Source organism: Macrosteles quadrilineatus, unplaced genomic scaffold (genome assembly GCF_028750875.1).
Source record: "Macrosteles quadrilineatus isolate MER2022 unplaced genomic scaffold, UCM_ALF_1.0 Scaffold_4__1_contigs__length_99947679, whole genome shotgun sequence".
In the NCBI taxonomy this organism is placed as follows: domain Eukaryota; kingdom Metazoa; phylum Arthropoda; class Insecta; order Hemiptera; family Cicadellidae; genus Macrosteles; species Macrosteles quadrilineatus.
The window spans coordinates 67,653,669-67,666,484 of record NW_026542597.1 but is presented as its reverse complement, the minus strand read 5'-3'; the positions used below and the strand labels follow the sequence as shown (position 1 = coordinate 67,666,484).

General features: G+C 31.8%; 1 protein-coding gene across 1 annotated transcript; it reads left to right on the top strand.

Moving 5' to 3' along the window:
- Positions 1-5,536: 5,536 nt before the first annotated feature.
- Positions 5,537-8,816, top strand: LOC128993593 (uncharacterized). Its single transcript, XM_054417580.1, has 3 exons — positions 5,537-5,657; positions 6,134-6,167; positions 7,353-8,816. The coding sequence occupies exons 1-3, from the start codon at positions 5,637-5,639 to the stop codon at positions 8,438-8,440; spliced, it is 1,143 nt and encodes a 380-aa protein (XP_054273555.1). The 5' UTR covers positions 5,537-5,636; the 3' UTR covers positions 8,441-8,816.
- The last annotated feature ends 4,000 nt before the right edge of the window (positions 8,817-12,816 follow it).

Sequence of the window (12,816 nt, the reverse complement as noted above, 5' to 3'; positions counted from 1 at the left end):
ATATATATATATATATACATAATATTTAAATAAATATATATACAATATATATGTGTATGTATGTATATTCATATATATGTATATGAATTTGAACGGATGGTGTTTTTGGCTTCTAGGGACCTCAAAACGAAAAGGTAAATCGGTTCCGGGTACAGGTCTCACCATGAGTACTATGGTAATAGCTTATTCCCTATATGGGAAATTAGCTAAAACTATTTTTATTGGATAAAATAAAGCAGTCTTAGTCAAATCAGCATGATTCTAATCATCAAACGATGAATAATTAAATTCAGGTTTAATTATGTTTATATCTGTAAAATAATTAATAATGATCGATTTACAAAACTTTCCACAGGAATTCGGTCTGTATGAAGCCAAGAGTGTAAGTCGCCCAAGGTTTATCAGGGAGGTAACCTAGGTTATCTACCGTACTAAACATACCCCAAGTCAACCCTTGCCAAGTCCCAGTGTTACTTATGGCAGTCAAAGAGTTGTGTAGGTTCCAGGAAATGGTATACTTAAATAGCTTTCTTCTTTCATAACATTTAACATAAACGGTTATTTATAAGTAAAAAATAATATACAGTATATGATGGAACTGTACCTTATATAGTATGAATAGTTTGAAGTTTTAGTGCTGCATGTTAACTAGATACCTGCTAATTTAAATAACACCAGTTTTTATCACGACTAACCTAGTAATATTACATTAATGACAGTTGCTTCTGTTATCTTAAGTTGGCAGTTAAATTTTAATCACTGAATATTTGTAATCAATTATTAGTTTGGTGTAATTACAATCTTCGCTACAGAGTGATTGTAATATTCATTGATTAGAATTTAACTGCCAACTTAAGAGAACAGAAGCAGCTGTCATTAATTAATTAATTAGTTAATGTACCCAAAGAACTACCCAAATTAGATTAATATTAATTAGATTAGAATTAGATTAATACCCAAAGAAACGTTAAACATATAGGCCATATATATATTTGATTAATCATAGGGAAAATACTGTATTATTATTGTAACCTTCGTAGTTTTTGGGTGATACTTAATCCAAACATCATCTAACAATCTATTCAGTTAAAAACAGTTATAAGTCCAGTAACATTTTTTAATTGACCCTCAACTTACCTTATTGTTATACCTGTAAATGCTCTAAAACAACCTTTATGATGTGAAAAGAAAAATCAGGGAGGATGTAAATGACAGATTTCTTCAAGCTTTGTTCACTTCTCGCATTAAATAATGGTTGAGTAACAGCCCCATAGGAGTGAGCTCACAGTATATATTTATCTCCAAGCATTAATCTTGGTTTAGTTGTTCACTCCTGGTGGGCTCAAATTTCTTAGCTAGTTTTTGCAGAATTCACAAAGGGAAACACTGCATGGCTACAGTATTCAGGGAGACTAGTTGTTCGACGTTGAACTTTGGTCGTAAAGTTATGTACTGTGAATGAACGTTCATAGATGTTGTCTTATCCTGTAAGAGATAATATATGTTTTAATATTTTTTTCTGAACTTCATCCTTCTCTGGAATATGAATAATGAATTATTTCAAGAATTTTTTAAGAGCACTTTAAGGTGTTTTCACAGGGTTTTAATTGTACAAAAAATGTCTGTAGGTAACATAAACTAGCAACTTGATTGATTTTAACCTAATCCAACCGAAGTTAAAAACACTTAACGCAGTCATGATTTCGCATAAAGCATGACCTAAACATGGCATAGCAGCCCAGTGTAGTGAAGTGAAGTGACGTCATTAGGCCGATGACAGAATCAGATGCTAATAAAGTTGTCACTTCCAGTTGCTTGACGTATCAATGGTTGAAAACAATCTGCTGTACCCCTACTTCACCCACAGTTCATTCCACTCGTAAATGTCACCCGTCCTACCTTGTTTAATCAAACGTCGTATATTTGAATGGCGATATCTTCAGTAAAATTCATCTGTGTTGAAAAATAATTGTATATTTGGATCCAGGAGGTCAACAACTATAGAAAAAGATATCAAAGTAGTTCATTTCTCCCTAGAGAGTATTATAAAAATCTGTTTTAATTGTTATGTTTTATATAAAAGTAAAACTTGAGCTCGTGTTGATAACAGTTAATTCATGACTCCAGTTAAAAAATATACTGTTTTAAAAGAGATAACAAATTTTTACTTCTATTTTTAAATTTTTTTAAAAGTTGCTTTAGTTATTTTTAACACAGTCAAGAGGAATAAAATTTAATGCGTATAATGGATGGTCTCATAATCTTAGAAACATTTTCATATAATTATAATTAAAATTATGTTCAGTTATTTGATAAACTGTTTTAAATATATATTCGATCTAAATTTGACTTCAGCGACATTTTGAGGGGTCACAAACCATTATTGTTAATAAAATACGGTTTTGAGTCGTATGTGGGGTGGAATAATTGTATGACAGTTGTTGTCATTAGATAAATATTGGAAAATGTGAATACAAAAAAATAACCGGCTTTCCATTATAATCCAGATATTCGAACAGAATGGGACAAACATAAATTAATTTGGTTCTCGGACCGCCTCTCATATGTAGGATGATAATACAATAAATCTTAGATAAACACCCCGTAACGGATAACGAAGTTTGAAATTGATAATTGTATCCTTAGAAATTGAGAAATTATCTAAAAAAAATATAAATTATCAAGCTATCGGTCATTCTACAAAACAGGCTCTCCTGTTATCAAGATAGACGCATCCTTCTGACAGCTTATTACGGTCTTGTTTACCCCTTTCTTACATATTGTGTGCCCGTTTAGGGTAACGACAAACTTCAAACTAAGAAAATATTCAAACTGCAAAAAAGAGCCATCAGATTAATCTTCAACCTAAATATAGAGAGTCTTGTAGATCTGTCTTTCGTACAAATAATATGCTGACCTTTCCATCAATTTTCATTTTTGAATCTTTGACCTTCTTAAAAAAAAATCGACAGTGTTTCATATTAAAGGGTCATCTCACCACAGCTACAATCTCAGGAGGAACTTTAACCTACATATTCCACTATCTCGTACCACTTTCCATAAAAACCAATCATTCTCCATGTGTATCCGTCTTTTTAATTCTCTTCCTAATAGAATCAAGGGCGAACATGATTTAAAAATATTTAAGCGTGGTCTGAGGGAATATTTAGTTGATAAGGAATTTTACAGAGTTTCTTCGTTTTTAAATTGTAAATAGTTTGTACCTTTTGAAGTTTGTATCTTTATTTTAATGGGCCTGATTTTACTTGTTTAGTTTTAGTGACTTTTGCCCTGTACATTTATGTATTATTATGGCAATAAAACATTCTGATTCTGCTATATTTTCTGCTGATATAAAATATAGCTAAGCAAAATATCTTTGACTTAAAAAGATGACGAGTCTTTCTACATGTTGTCATTTTTTTTCTTATGAAAGAACGAATACATTTACCCGTTGAAAATAATACTATGATTTTGGAATGAGTCGTGGCAGAGTATATTTAAATAAAAATTACACTGAAGAATGTTAAGACTGCTGGTGGCTGTTTATGGTATTTCAATTTTGATATGTTACATAGAAGCGCAGAATTTTCAAGGAAAGGGTTACAAAAGTACAGGATCTATATCCTTAATGTTCTACACTATCTCCTTTGTTATCCTGGACATATCGCACTGATGCGGGTGGCCATCACTTTAGTCTTAAGTTCCGTGGAATCAGCCCTTGTTACATCTTTATCTAGGTTATACTCTTATTTGCGCTTTGTTAATATATTCACATTCCTTGAAATACTGTGCATTAGCCAATTGGGGTCTTAATTGGAGAAGGCCACCACTTTTTAAACAGTGGAATAACCACAGTTTATTTGAGGTTAGGTTAGTTAGCTTTACTCACGCGTTTTTTATTTACTGATCAGAAATAACCACAAAAACTAAAAACACCCAAACTAAATTGTTGGTTTTCAACATATGGAATAGTGGCGGCTCTCTTCTGAAAAATACCCGTCAGTTGGTGTACCACAAGATGTATGGAGTAAAAGGTAGATGTATGGAGTATCTTTTACTCCATACGTCTTGGGTGTACCATAGTAATCTAAGACACCATTGTAACCAATTTAAATGTTGAAGATTATACAGAATGTGCTATGATTTTCTATTTGTTAAACGTAAATTACAAATTTTTGTTGGGAAATTACAAAGGACATTTTAATGTTGAAAAGAGAGTTAATGTCATATTGACGTACCTGTGCACTACTATTATAATTTGTTTGATCACGATCAATATGTAACTAGTTGATGTAAGATCTGAGCTTAGTGTGATTACTAATTCAATAATGCGTTTCTTTAACAATAATAATATGGTTAGTTTTAAGCTTAAACCTTATTTATTCCTCAGTTATGAAAACGACATTTAAAATGTTTGTTAAATTTCCGTCAATTCACTAAAACTATAAAATCCGATTAAATTTTGAGTTTTTGCTGAGTTCTAAGCTAACCTAACTCAACACAGCCTAAAATATACCAATTCTAAACAGAATTTGTATATAATTTTAACATTTCAACCAGAAAAGAATATAGTAGCAGTGAATCAACGGAAATGGCCTGTCAATACATGTTAGACAGTTCAATTAGTATCAAAAGCTTACATTATAATGCTGTTGGGGACAAAACTATAATTATTATTACTTAATATTAACATGATAATTTATAGTTGGAAGTAGATTTTCAAAAACATATGTTGACCTTACTAAGCACCCGAGAAACATTAATAATGTTTACCAATAAAGAATTGTATATGAAGTTAATGTTCCTTTATGTTGGATAACAAGTCGCTTTAAAAACAGTAGTGTGCAAATTTACTGATTCCACCTTTATAATAGTTTACGCAACGATCGCATTAAGACAGTCTTTAAGACACAAGTAAAAAAATTGAAGGTATGAGTCTCAGCGAGTGCCTTTAAAATTTCTATGAATGTCTTAAAGGCTATTTACATGAGTTGCGTACACTTACTTTATACGACCGTTTTTAATTACTAACAATCCCTACCCATAACCAAGAGAGGTTATGTTTTCGTATATAACTTCTCATTGCCAATGACTGTGATGTATTGATTCATTGTCCCAACCAATCACCATTGTATAATCAATTAATTTGCCCAAACAGCTGATAAGTAGACATTCAAAGCATTACAACTTTACTTCTTTTCCCTCAAACCTCAAACCTTATTGGTCCAAACTTGTAATGCAAAGTAACAAAGCAATGCTGTTAAGTAAGTAAAAACACTGTAAAGTAAATCTTTCACATTCTAAGAACTGAATTGGAAAAGACCGTGGGTAAAATATTTTTTCCAGGATTATTATCATCAACTTTACGTACTTTATGATTACTCTTTTACTTAAATTCCTATGATTATGCATTATTGTAGTCTTTTTTTTACAATAGTTAGTTCAGTATTTCATTATTGCGCTGTGTGGTCGTGCTCAACACTAGCGAACAACACCTGTGCCACATGTTTAATAGCTCTAATGACGTCCAATAATCATTTACCAGCTTGTGACTGTAGCTAGTGGTTCTTTATGTATTACGGCGTAGTCTGTGCAACTATAATATAAGGAATTTCTCAAAGAATTTATCCGTGATGAGGGTGCGAGTCCTCTTGGTATGTTAAAATACAATATTTTTAATGATAAAAATCTTAGGGTAATGTTGAGTTTGAGCATTATTGTTCATATTCTTGCACAAAACATTAAAGTTTTTACATGGGTGTAAGTAGATGTTTAAGGGACGGAGCTATGTGAATAAGTAGTTTGTGAGCTACATAGAACTAACTGAAAAAAACTGTCTTAAAATTATTTTAGGGTTATTCACATTTTTTTATTACTCAAGTTTTAACTAATTATATTACAACGCTCTAATAAAACTAATAAATAATCAATATTTTTATAACGATCAGAGTACATCATTATTTTAAGGATATATAATTGAAGACTCAACTCGATATTACATACGAGCTGAAATAAAAAAATCAAATAATATGCTTACTTAGTGATTATATTTATATAATAGGTACAATTGAATGTAAATACGTAATAATAAGATTGAATATTCGAAAATTTATTTAACATATTTTTTCAGGTATTCATTGTTTCATTCACAATGGTACCAACAGGTAATTATAATTACACACTAATAAATTATACACTAATAATTAATAACAATAATACAAATTTTGGCTGTCCAAGTCTGCCACGCAAAGAGTAGATTTTCAATTGAAATTTTACTTCGTGGTGATATTCAAAACAACATTTAACAAACATTGTGATTTTCCTTGTAGTAACGAACCGAAATATTCATTGTGTCTATATGAATGATATTCTATACTGAATGGGTGCGTATCCCAATTAATAATACAAACATGTTTGAATCAAAACTTTAAAGTTTATTGAACTAAGTTTATTCAAGTTTATGTAACTAATATTCTTGTGACGCTATTATACAGTTTTTTCTGTGCAAAATAAAGATGATTTGATTTGATTTTATATTAATTGGGAATTCATTTAATCATCCGAATTTTGAGGTGACAGGATATTTTTAATCTCCTTTGCTGATATGATTGTGCGCTAAGGATTTGCGTGTATATATAGAGAGGGTTTTACAGAAAACCACCATTTATAAATTACCATTTCATCAGCAAATTTTGCGCTTAGGGAAAACATAATTTGAATTAATCTCGTGGCTTCTAACGTAGAGTTAAGCAATGTATTGCATTAGTAGTGCTGACAACATCTATCTTATTGGCGTAAGGCTGGTATCAACTTGGCTTATAGTTTAAAACATTAAGATTGACGTTTGATCAAACAAAATTAACAACCGAAGCAAATATTCGATTTGGATAGGCTGCTATTTAATCAAATGGATATGATTAGCCCATTTAACACACAAATGCCACGTACAAATATAAAAAAAAATTAAATAAAAAAACTGCAGAGCTAAAGATATCGCGTTCACTTGTGTTCGTGGGTGTGTAAATATAATGTTGCATTGAGTTTAAAGCTTTTAGTTTTAAGGCAACATTTAAGTAATATCATGGTTGAAATCATAAAAAAAAAAACAGATGAGACAAAACATTTTCCAAATTAGAATCTCTAACTAAGTTTATGTTTATAATCGACTGTAAATTCATTATTTAATTGCTGAACATATTCACCTATTTGTTGTGTTAGATACTTTAAGTTAATTCAAGTTTGATTTTACGTAATTTTCTTCATAATTTCCGTCAACAGTTTAGCTATGAAAATACCATTATATACTTGTTTCTACTAAACAAAGAAGTAATTTCATTTTGAACTTCTAGGGAAAGGAAATAGAGCATACACTCTTCCCAACCAAACAAAAAGATACAGATCTTTTACAATATCCGAAGTAGGTGACTGGAATGTTAATGGTAAATGCTACAGACATTTTAACGTCAAATTGCCTGAAGCTACAGATTTGATAAAGTATAAATGTCCAAGTACGAAATCTGAAACAAACGGGGGCGACTTTCTCATCATAGATCGGACCCTATACAGCGACAAGCGTAATGAAGTCATCGACACGTCAGGATGCGTTAGATATAAGATCACCACTGATCAAGCCCAGGAATATTCAATGAACGAGAAAGATTGTACACATATCAAAAACGCCATTGCAAAAGGAGTTTCTGTAAAGACTCTTGAAAAGATGGAAAAGCAAGAACAGTATTTGAATGTGGAACCAGAAGAACAGGATAGCAAGGTGGCACAGGAAGAAAGGGATAGGATTGCACAGGAGGAACGGGATAGGGAGATAGCGCAAGAACGGGCTAGGATTGCAGAAGCACAGGATAGAGAACGGGCTAGGATTGCACAGGAGGAACGGGATAGGGAGGCAGCGCAAGAACGGGATAGGATTGCACAGGAGAAACGGGATAGAGAGGCAGCGCTAGAACGGGCTAGGATTGCAAAGGAAGCACAGGATAGAGAGGCAGCCCAAGAACGGGATAGGATTGCACAGGAGAAACGGGAAAGAGAGGCAGCCCAAGAACGGTATAGGATTGAAAAGGAGAAACGGGATAGGGAGGCAGCGCAAGAACGGGACAGAATTGCACAGGAGAAACGGGATAGAGAGGCAGCCCAAGAACGGGATAGGATTGCACAGGAGAAACGGGATAGAAAGGCAGCAGAGGAATGGCTAAAACAAGAGAAGGAAAGACTTAATAAACAAGAAATTGATAAGCAAAAACTTAGGGGACCGGAAACGACTTTAGAGACATCTACTCTAGGGAAAAACTCAAGAGGAGTAAGCAATGATGATCCATTGCAAGAAAACAATGTCAAGGAAAAGAAAACGGAGAAACACTTTTTTCTAATCGAATGGTTCTTAATGATCTGGCAATCTTTGTTCGGTAAGCAGACAAACTAGAAAACATAGATTAAATAGTTGATAACTGAGATATAATATTTACTTTAAATACAACTTTTCACTCCCATCAGTACACATTACACTTCAATGATAACCAAACTCAAATCTTGTTTGTAATCTTTTTGCATCTAAATTGTTTGTTGTTAATGGCAATTGAATTTACTTTTAAAATGTATTGATGTAGTTAATTTTGTTTTTAATAAAATGAATTTGAAGTGTTATTGATGCACCACTGCCAAATGTTACAAACGTTTAACGTATGGTGTACTGCTTTCATACTAAACATAATATCCTATGGGATGATAAATAGTGAAAAACGTGACGGTACATTATGGTTCTATTGGGTGTTTTGCATTAAATGTATAGAAAAATCTGAGATATGTTTTGTTTCTCTTAACTGAAACCCCTAATCACCCCCCCCCCACACACATATATATATATAATATTAGTAAGATTACATATCAGTTTAGAAAGACACGTGTTGTAGTTATTAGACTAATGTATTTTAATTGTGTAGTTGTAATTTGTTAAGGCCTTTCACCAGATCTAGCAAAAAGTATCATCATAGTTAGCAAGGTTTGTAACTTAATATCACATATCTCTCTGTCACAAGATACAAAAAACCCTAGAGTTACACAGGGTTTACAACGAAACCCCTTCAATTTATATTATAAGTTGAATATACAATTGTATAGATTGAGCGATATTCTATCAATATTCATTAACATTGGTTGGACAAATTCAAAAATAAAATATTTACGTACAAAACAATTGTGCGAGTATTCGGTAAACAAAGCGTTTTGGGGAAAAATTGAATTTCTGATTTTCTTTTGATTTTAGCTTACATGACCATGTCGGAGCTTGGCTATTTACTAACGGGACACCCTGTGTATTTGTTATTTATATCACACGGAGACACACTTATAAATATAAAAGATATGTTATAAAAATTACAAAAATATCAACTGGTTAATCAGGCTAATTAGATAGGAAAATGTATTTAAAGTCCAAAGAACGAGGACAGCTAGGTCCAGTTATGGACTTTTAAATTTTCTAAGAATCAAACTGGCAAACTTCTCAAAGGCCATTTTATCATATTGATATAGTGCTTGCCTAGTTAGCAGTATATCAAAATGATGTGTTTCCCCATGTTAAAACATTCGCAAGACAACAAGCCACCACGCCCAGGCGCCCATTCGTGTCGGTGGCTCAGGTGGTAATGCTAATGGCATTAAGTTACGTCCATTCATCTTAGAAAATACAGTGATGGTATGGTAATACGATTTGGTAGGTAATTCTGTGGTTAAGCTGAATTTTTTAACGCTTGCAAGATTTTGAGTATCATAATACGAAAGTTATGAAAGTTACAATTTTTTTATTATTGAAAACATGTAGTTGTGTGAGCCGATCACCGAAAGCGTGTCTTAAATTTTATTTTCTACTTTATTTTTTGTTGCTGACAAATTTGATGGGTTATAACAGGTGCTATATCTCATTTTGGTTAAAACCATCGTGTATTCGACAGAAATTTTGTCATCTAGATCAGCGCAGTCTGTTGGTGGTTCACATCAAAATTTACAAACGACAAATTTAATAATAAAAAAACAGATGACAACTTTAACATGAGGATGGAATGTAAAGGTTCAGGCTTCTCTATTTTCACCCCACACGGTAAAAAAAACATGTGATTGGAATTTTTTCCATTTGTTTCGATTTTCAGTTTATATTTCGTCACCAGCATGGCGACCCATAAAGGCAATGTTAATTTTTTTAAATTTCAAAATTATTTTTTGTGCTTATATTTGAGCCTTTTTTAATTTTTAAAGGTATTCTGCACTTCTACAGGAAAATATCTTTCTCAAGGTATGTGTAGATTTTCCCAGCGATGCACACGAGCTGAGAAAAAATGTTTTAAAGAAACATGTTTGCCTATTAATATATAGATAGATAGATATAACAAATATACACAGTTTTACATGATGTCACGCTTAGATTTCTTCTTAAAATTTATTTTCACACAATCATTTATTTTTTATGGTTAAGAGGTTGCAATAATCAATAACTGGATGATCGAGAGAATATCTAAAACATATAAGACGATTTTGTATGATAACATTTGTCTACAAGGTGTCCCTGAACTCTCTGGAACCCTTTTGTATATTTATTCCTTCGGTCAAAACAATACAAAAACATCACATAAACATGGGTCTATGGCCCGGGTTTCTGTCTGTGTGTCTGTATGTGATGTTTACAAATGAATCCGCATTTTTTAAATTCCTTGTATTCGATGGACTTTAAACTTGTTACGTAAGTAGTAAAAGGAGGGTTGGTTGGTAAGAAGTAAAAAGTAAGTTCAACCGATGCACAAAGTATCAGATTTATAAATAGACCAACACAAAATAGCGACCATTAAAAATGTTCTATCTTAAAAATAAGTTACAATACAAAAGATATCAAGGATAAGCATTTTTAAGAAATTTCATGACTAGTCCATCAGTTGAAATACGATCAAGTTATAACAATTTTTGTCAGACAGTGTGTGAATATTATAATTTTGTTTATTGTTTTCCCATTTTTGCACCGTGCCACGTCGCGTTGGTGAGGTACATGTAACGAACAATACTACGTAGTACTATGAAGTTTGTTGGGTATATGAAGCAACGGACTGTACCATGCGCGGTTTCACATACAGTACATTAATATTATTTCTGTGACACTGAAAGACCAGGAAGTATATGTTTTCGGTAAATCAATTCACCGAAAACACTTACTTTCTAGTCTTACAGCGTTACAGTAATAGTATTATTATAGTACCATTATAGTGCCCTACTAAAACCTATGTATATAGCTACTTAGTGCGGTACTTTTGAAACATTATGGTTTAAAAAAATACAATACATTGTTCAAAGTGGATTTAAGAAATAAAACATGGTTTTTTTAAAAACATATATTAGTAAAACACATACAACATTTGTTCGGAAATACACTGTACACATTCTATATATTATCACACTACATTACGTTACATTATATTACAATATCGAGGCACTGTGTGTTAGTAACGCTATCTATTCTTAACACCGCTACGCTCTTATATAGTTTTAACAGCATAATTACATTAAACAGTTAAACATAGGATGATCTTATTACGGTTAATTTAACGTGAAATTAAGTTGACATGATTTGTATTTCTTAAATTATAAAAAGATTTATCATTTCAACCTGACAAACTCAGCTTTAAGTTACTGTCAATATATATTTGCTTTCTGCACTGCTAAAATACGTTTTTTAAACTACAAACAAATTCGTCTTATTCTCAATATTATTTACAAACTATAATTTAGTTACACAAAGGAATACCACAGAAAGACTGATTTTCTCCATTAGAACAGTAATAAAAAGGATTTTAAACATTTTAAAAATGAAAATCCAAAACAAATCTTGAAAAGGAATAAGTTTAATTTACAATTACGTTAATTTCCATTTGACAAGATATGCTACAGACGCTTCTATTAATTGGGTTCAGTCTAAGGTACATACAGATCTAATTCATATCGTAATTTGTTTGTGCAGTTGAAGTATTTCATCGTTTGAGCACCATCACTTTTGTTGTTCAAATTAGTTCTATCTACAATAATATACATGGTATTTTCATAGATTGTCAATGTTCGTCACTGATTTAAAATAAGCATTTAGCTCTTGGCTTCCTGAGCTAGAACATGTTGTTACTACAGTTACAAATGAAATTTTGTGCCTAAAGGAACGTGGATTGTAATATGAGGCTATTGAGTTGGTTTTATTGATCAGAATAATAATTAAATATGTGTAATTAAAATGTATAATTTCTTAGAGGTTTAATAAATCAAGATAGAACGCAGTACTCAAATTACACCAAATATTGTGTTTTTTGGTAAAATTATTAAAATTTGAATTGGTGACAAAGAGATACTATGGTACCAGTTTGGTAATTTTGTATGAGAAACCCCCGAAACTGTCCCAAGCCATTCAAAGGATTCTGTTTCTTGCAATGGGTTCTTAACCGTGATAGTCTTTGAAACATTTTTACTCTAAAATAAACAGGTAGTAATTTCTTATGCTACTACCCGATTACAAATTCAATAGGTACTGATGAATATTAAATATATATTTAAGAAACCTTAGATTTAAAAACAAGTTAAAAGATTCAATTCCCGTTTCAAGAACAATTACCTCTCATCAAGAGATTGGCAGCCATAAGGTAAGCCTATTTAAGGTATTCTCACAAACAAAATACGTAAAACTTAATAAGCAACTGATTTCTAAAATTTGTATTTGTGCTGAGAGTAACGGTTACTTTTAACGGTTTTGAGGAACTGCAACTGTTACTTTATTGTAAC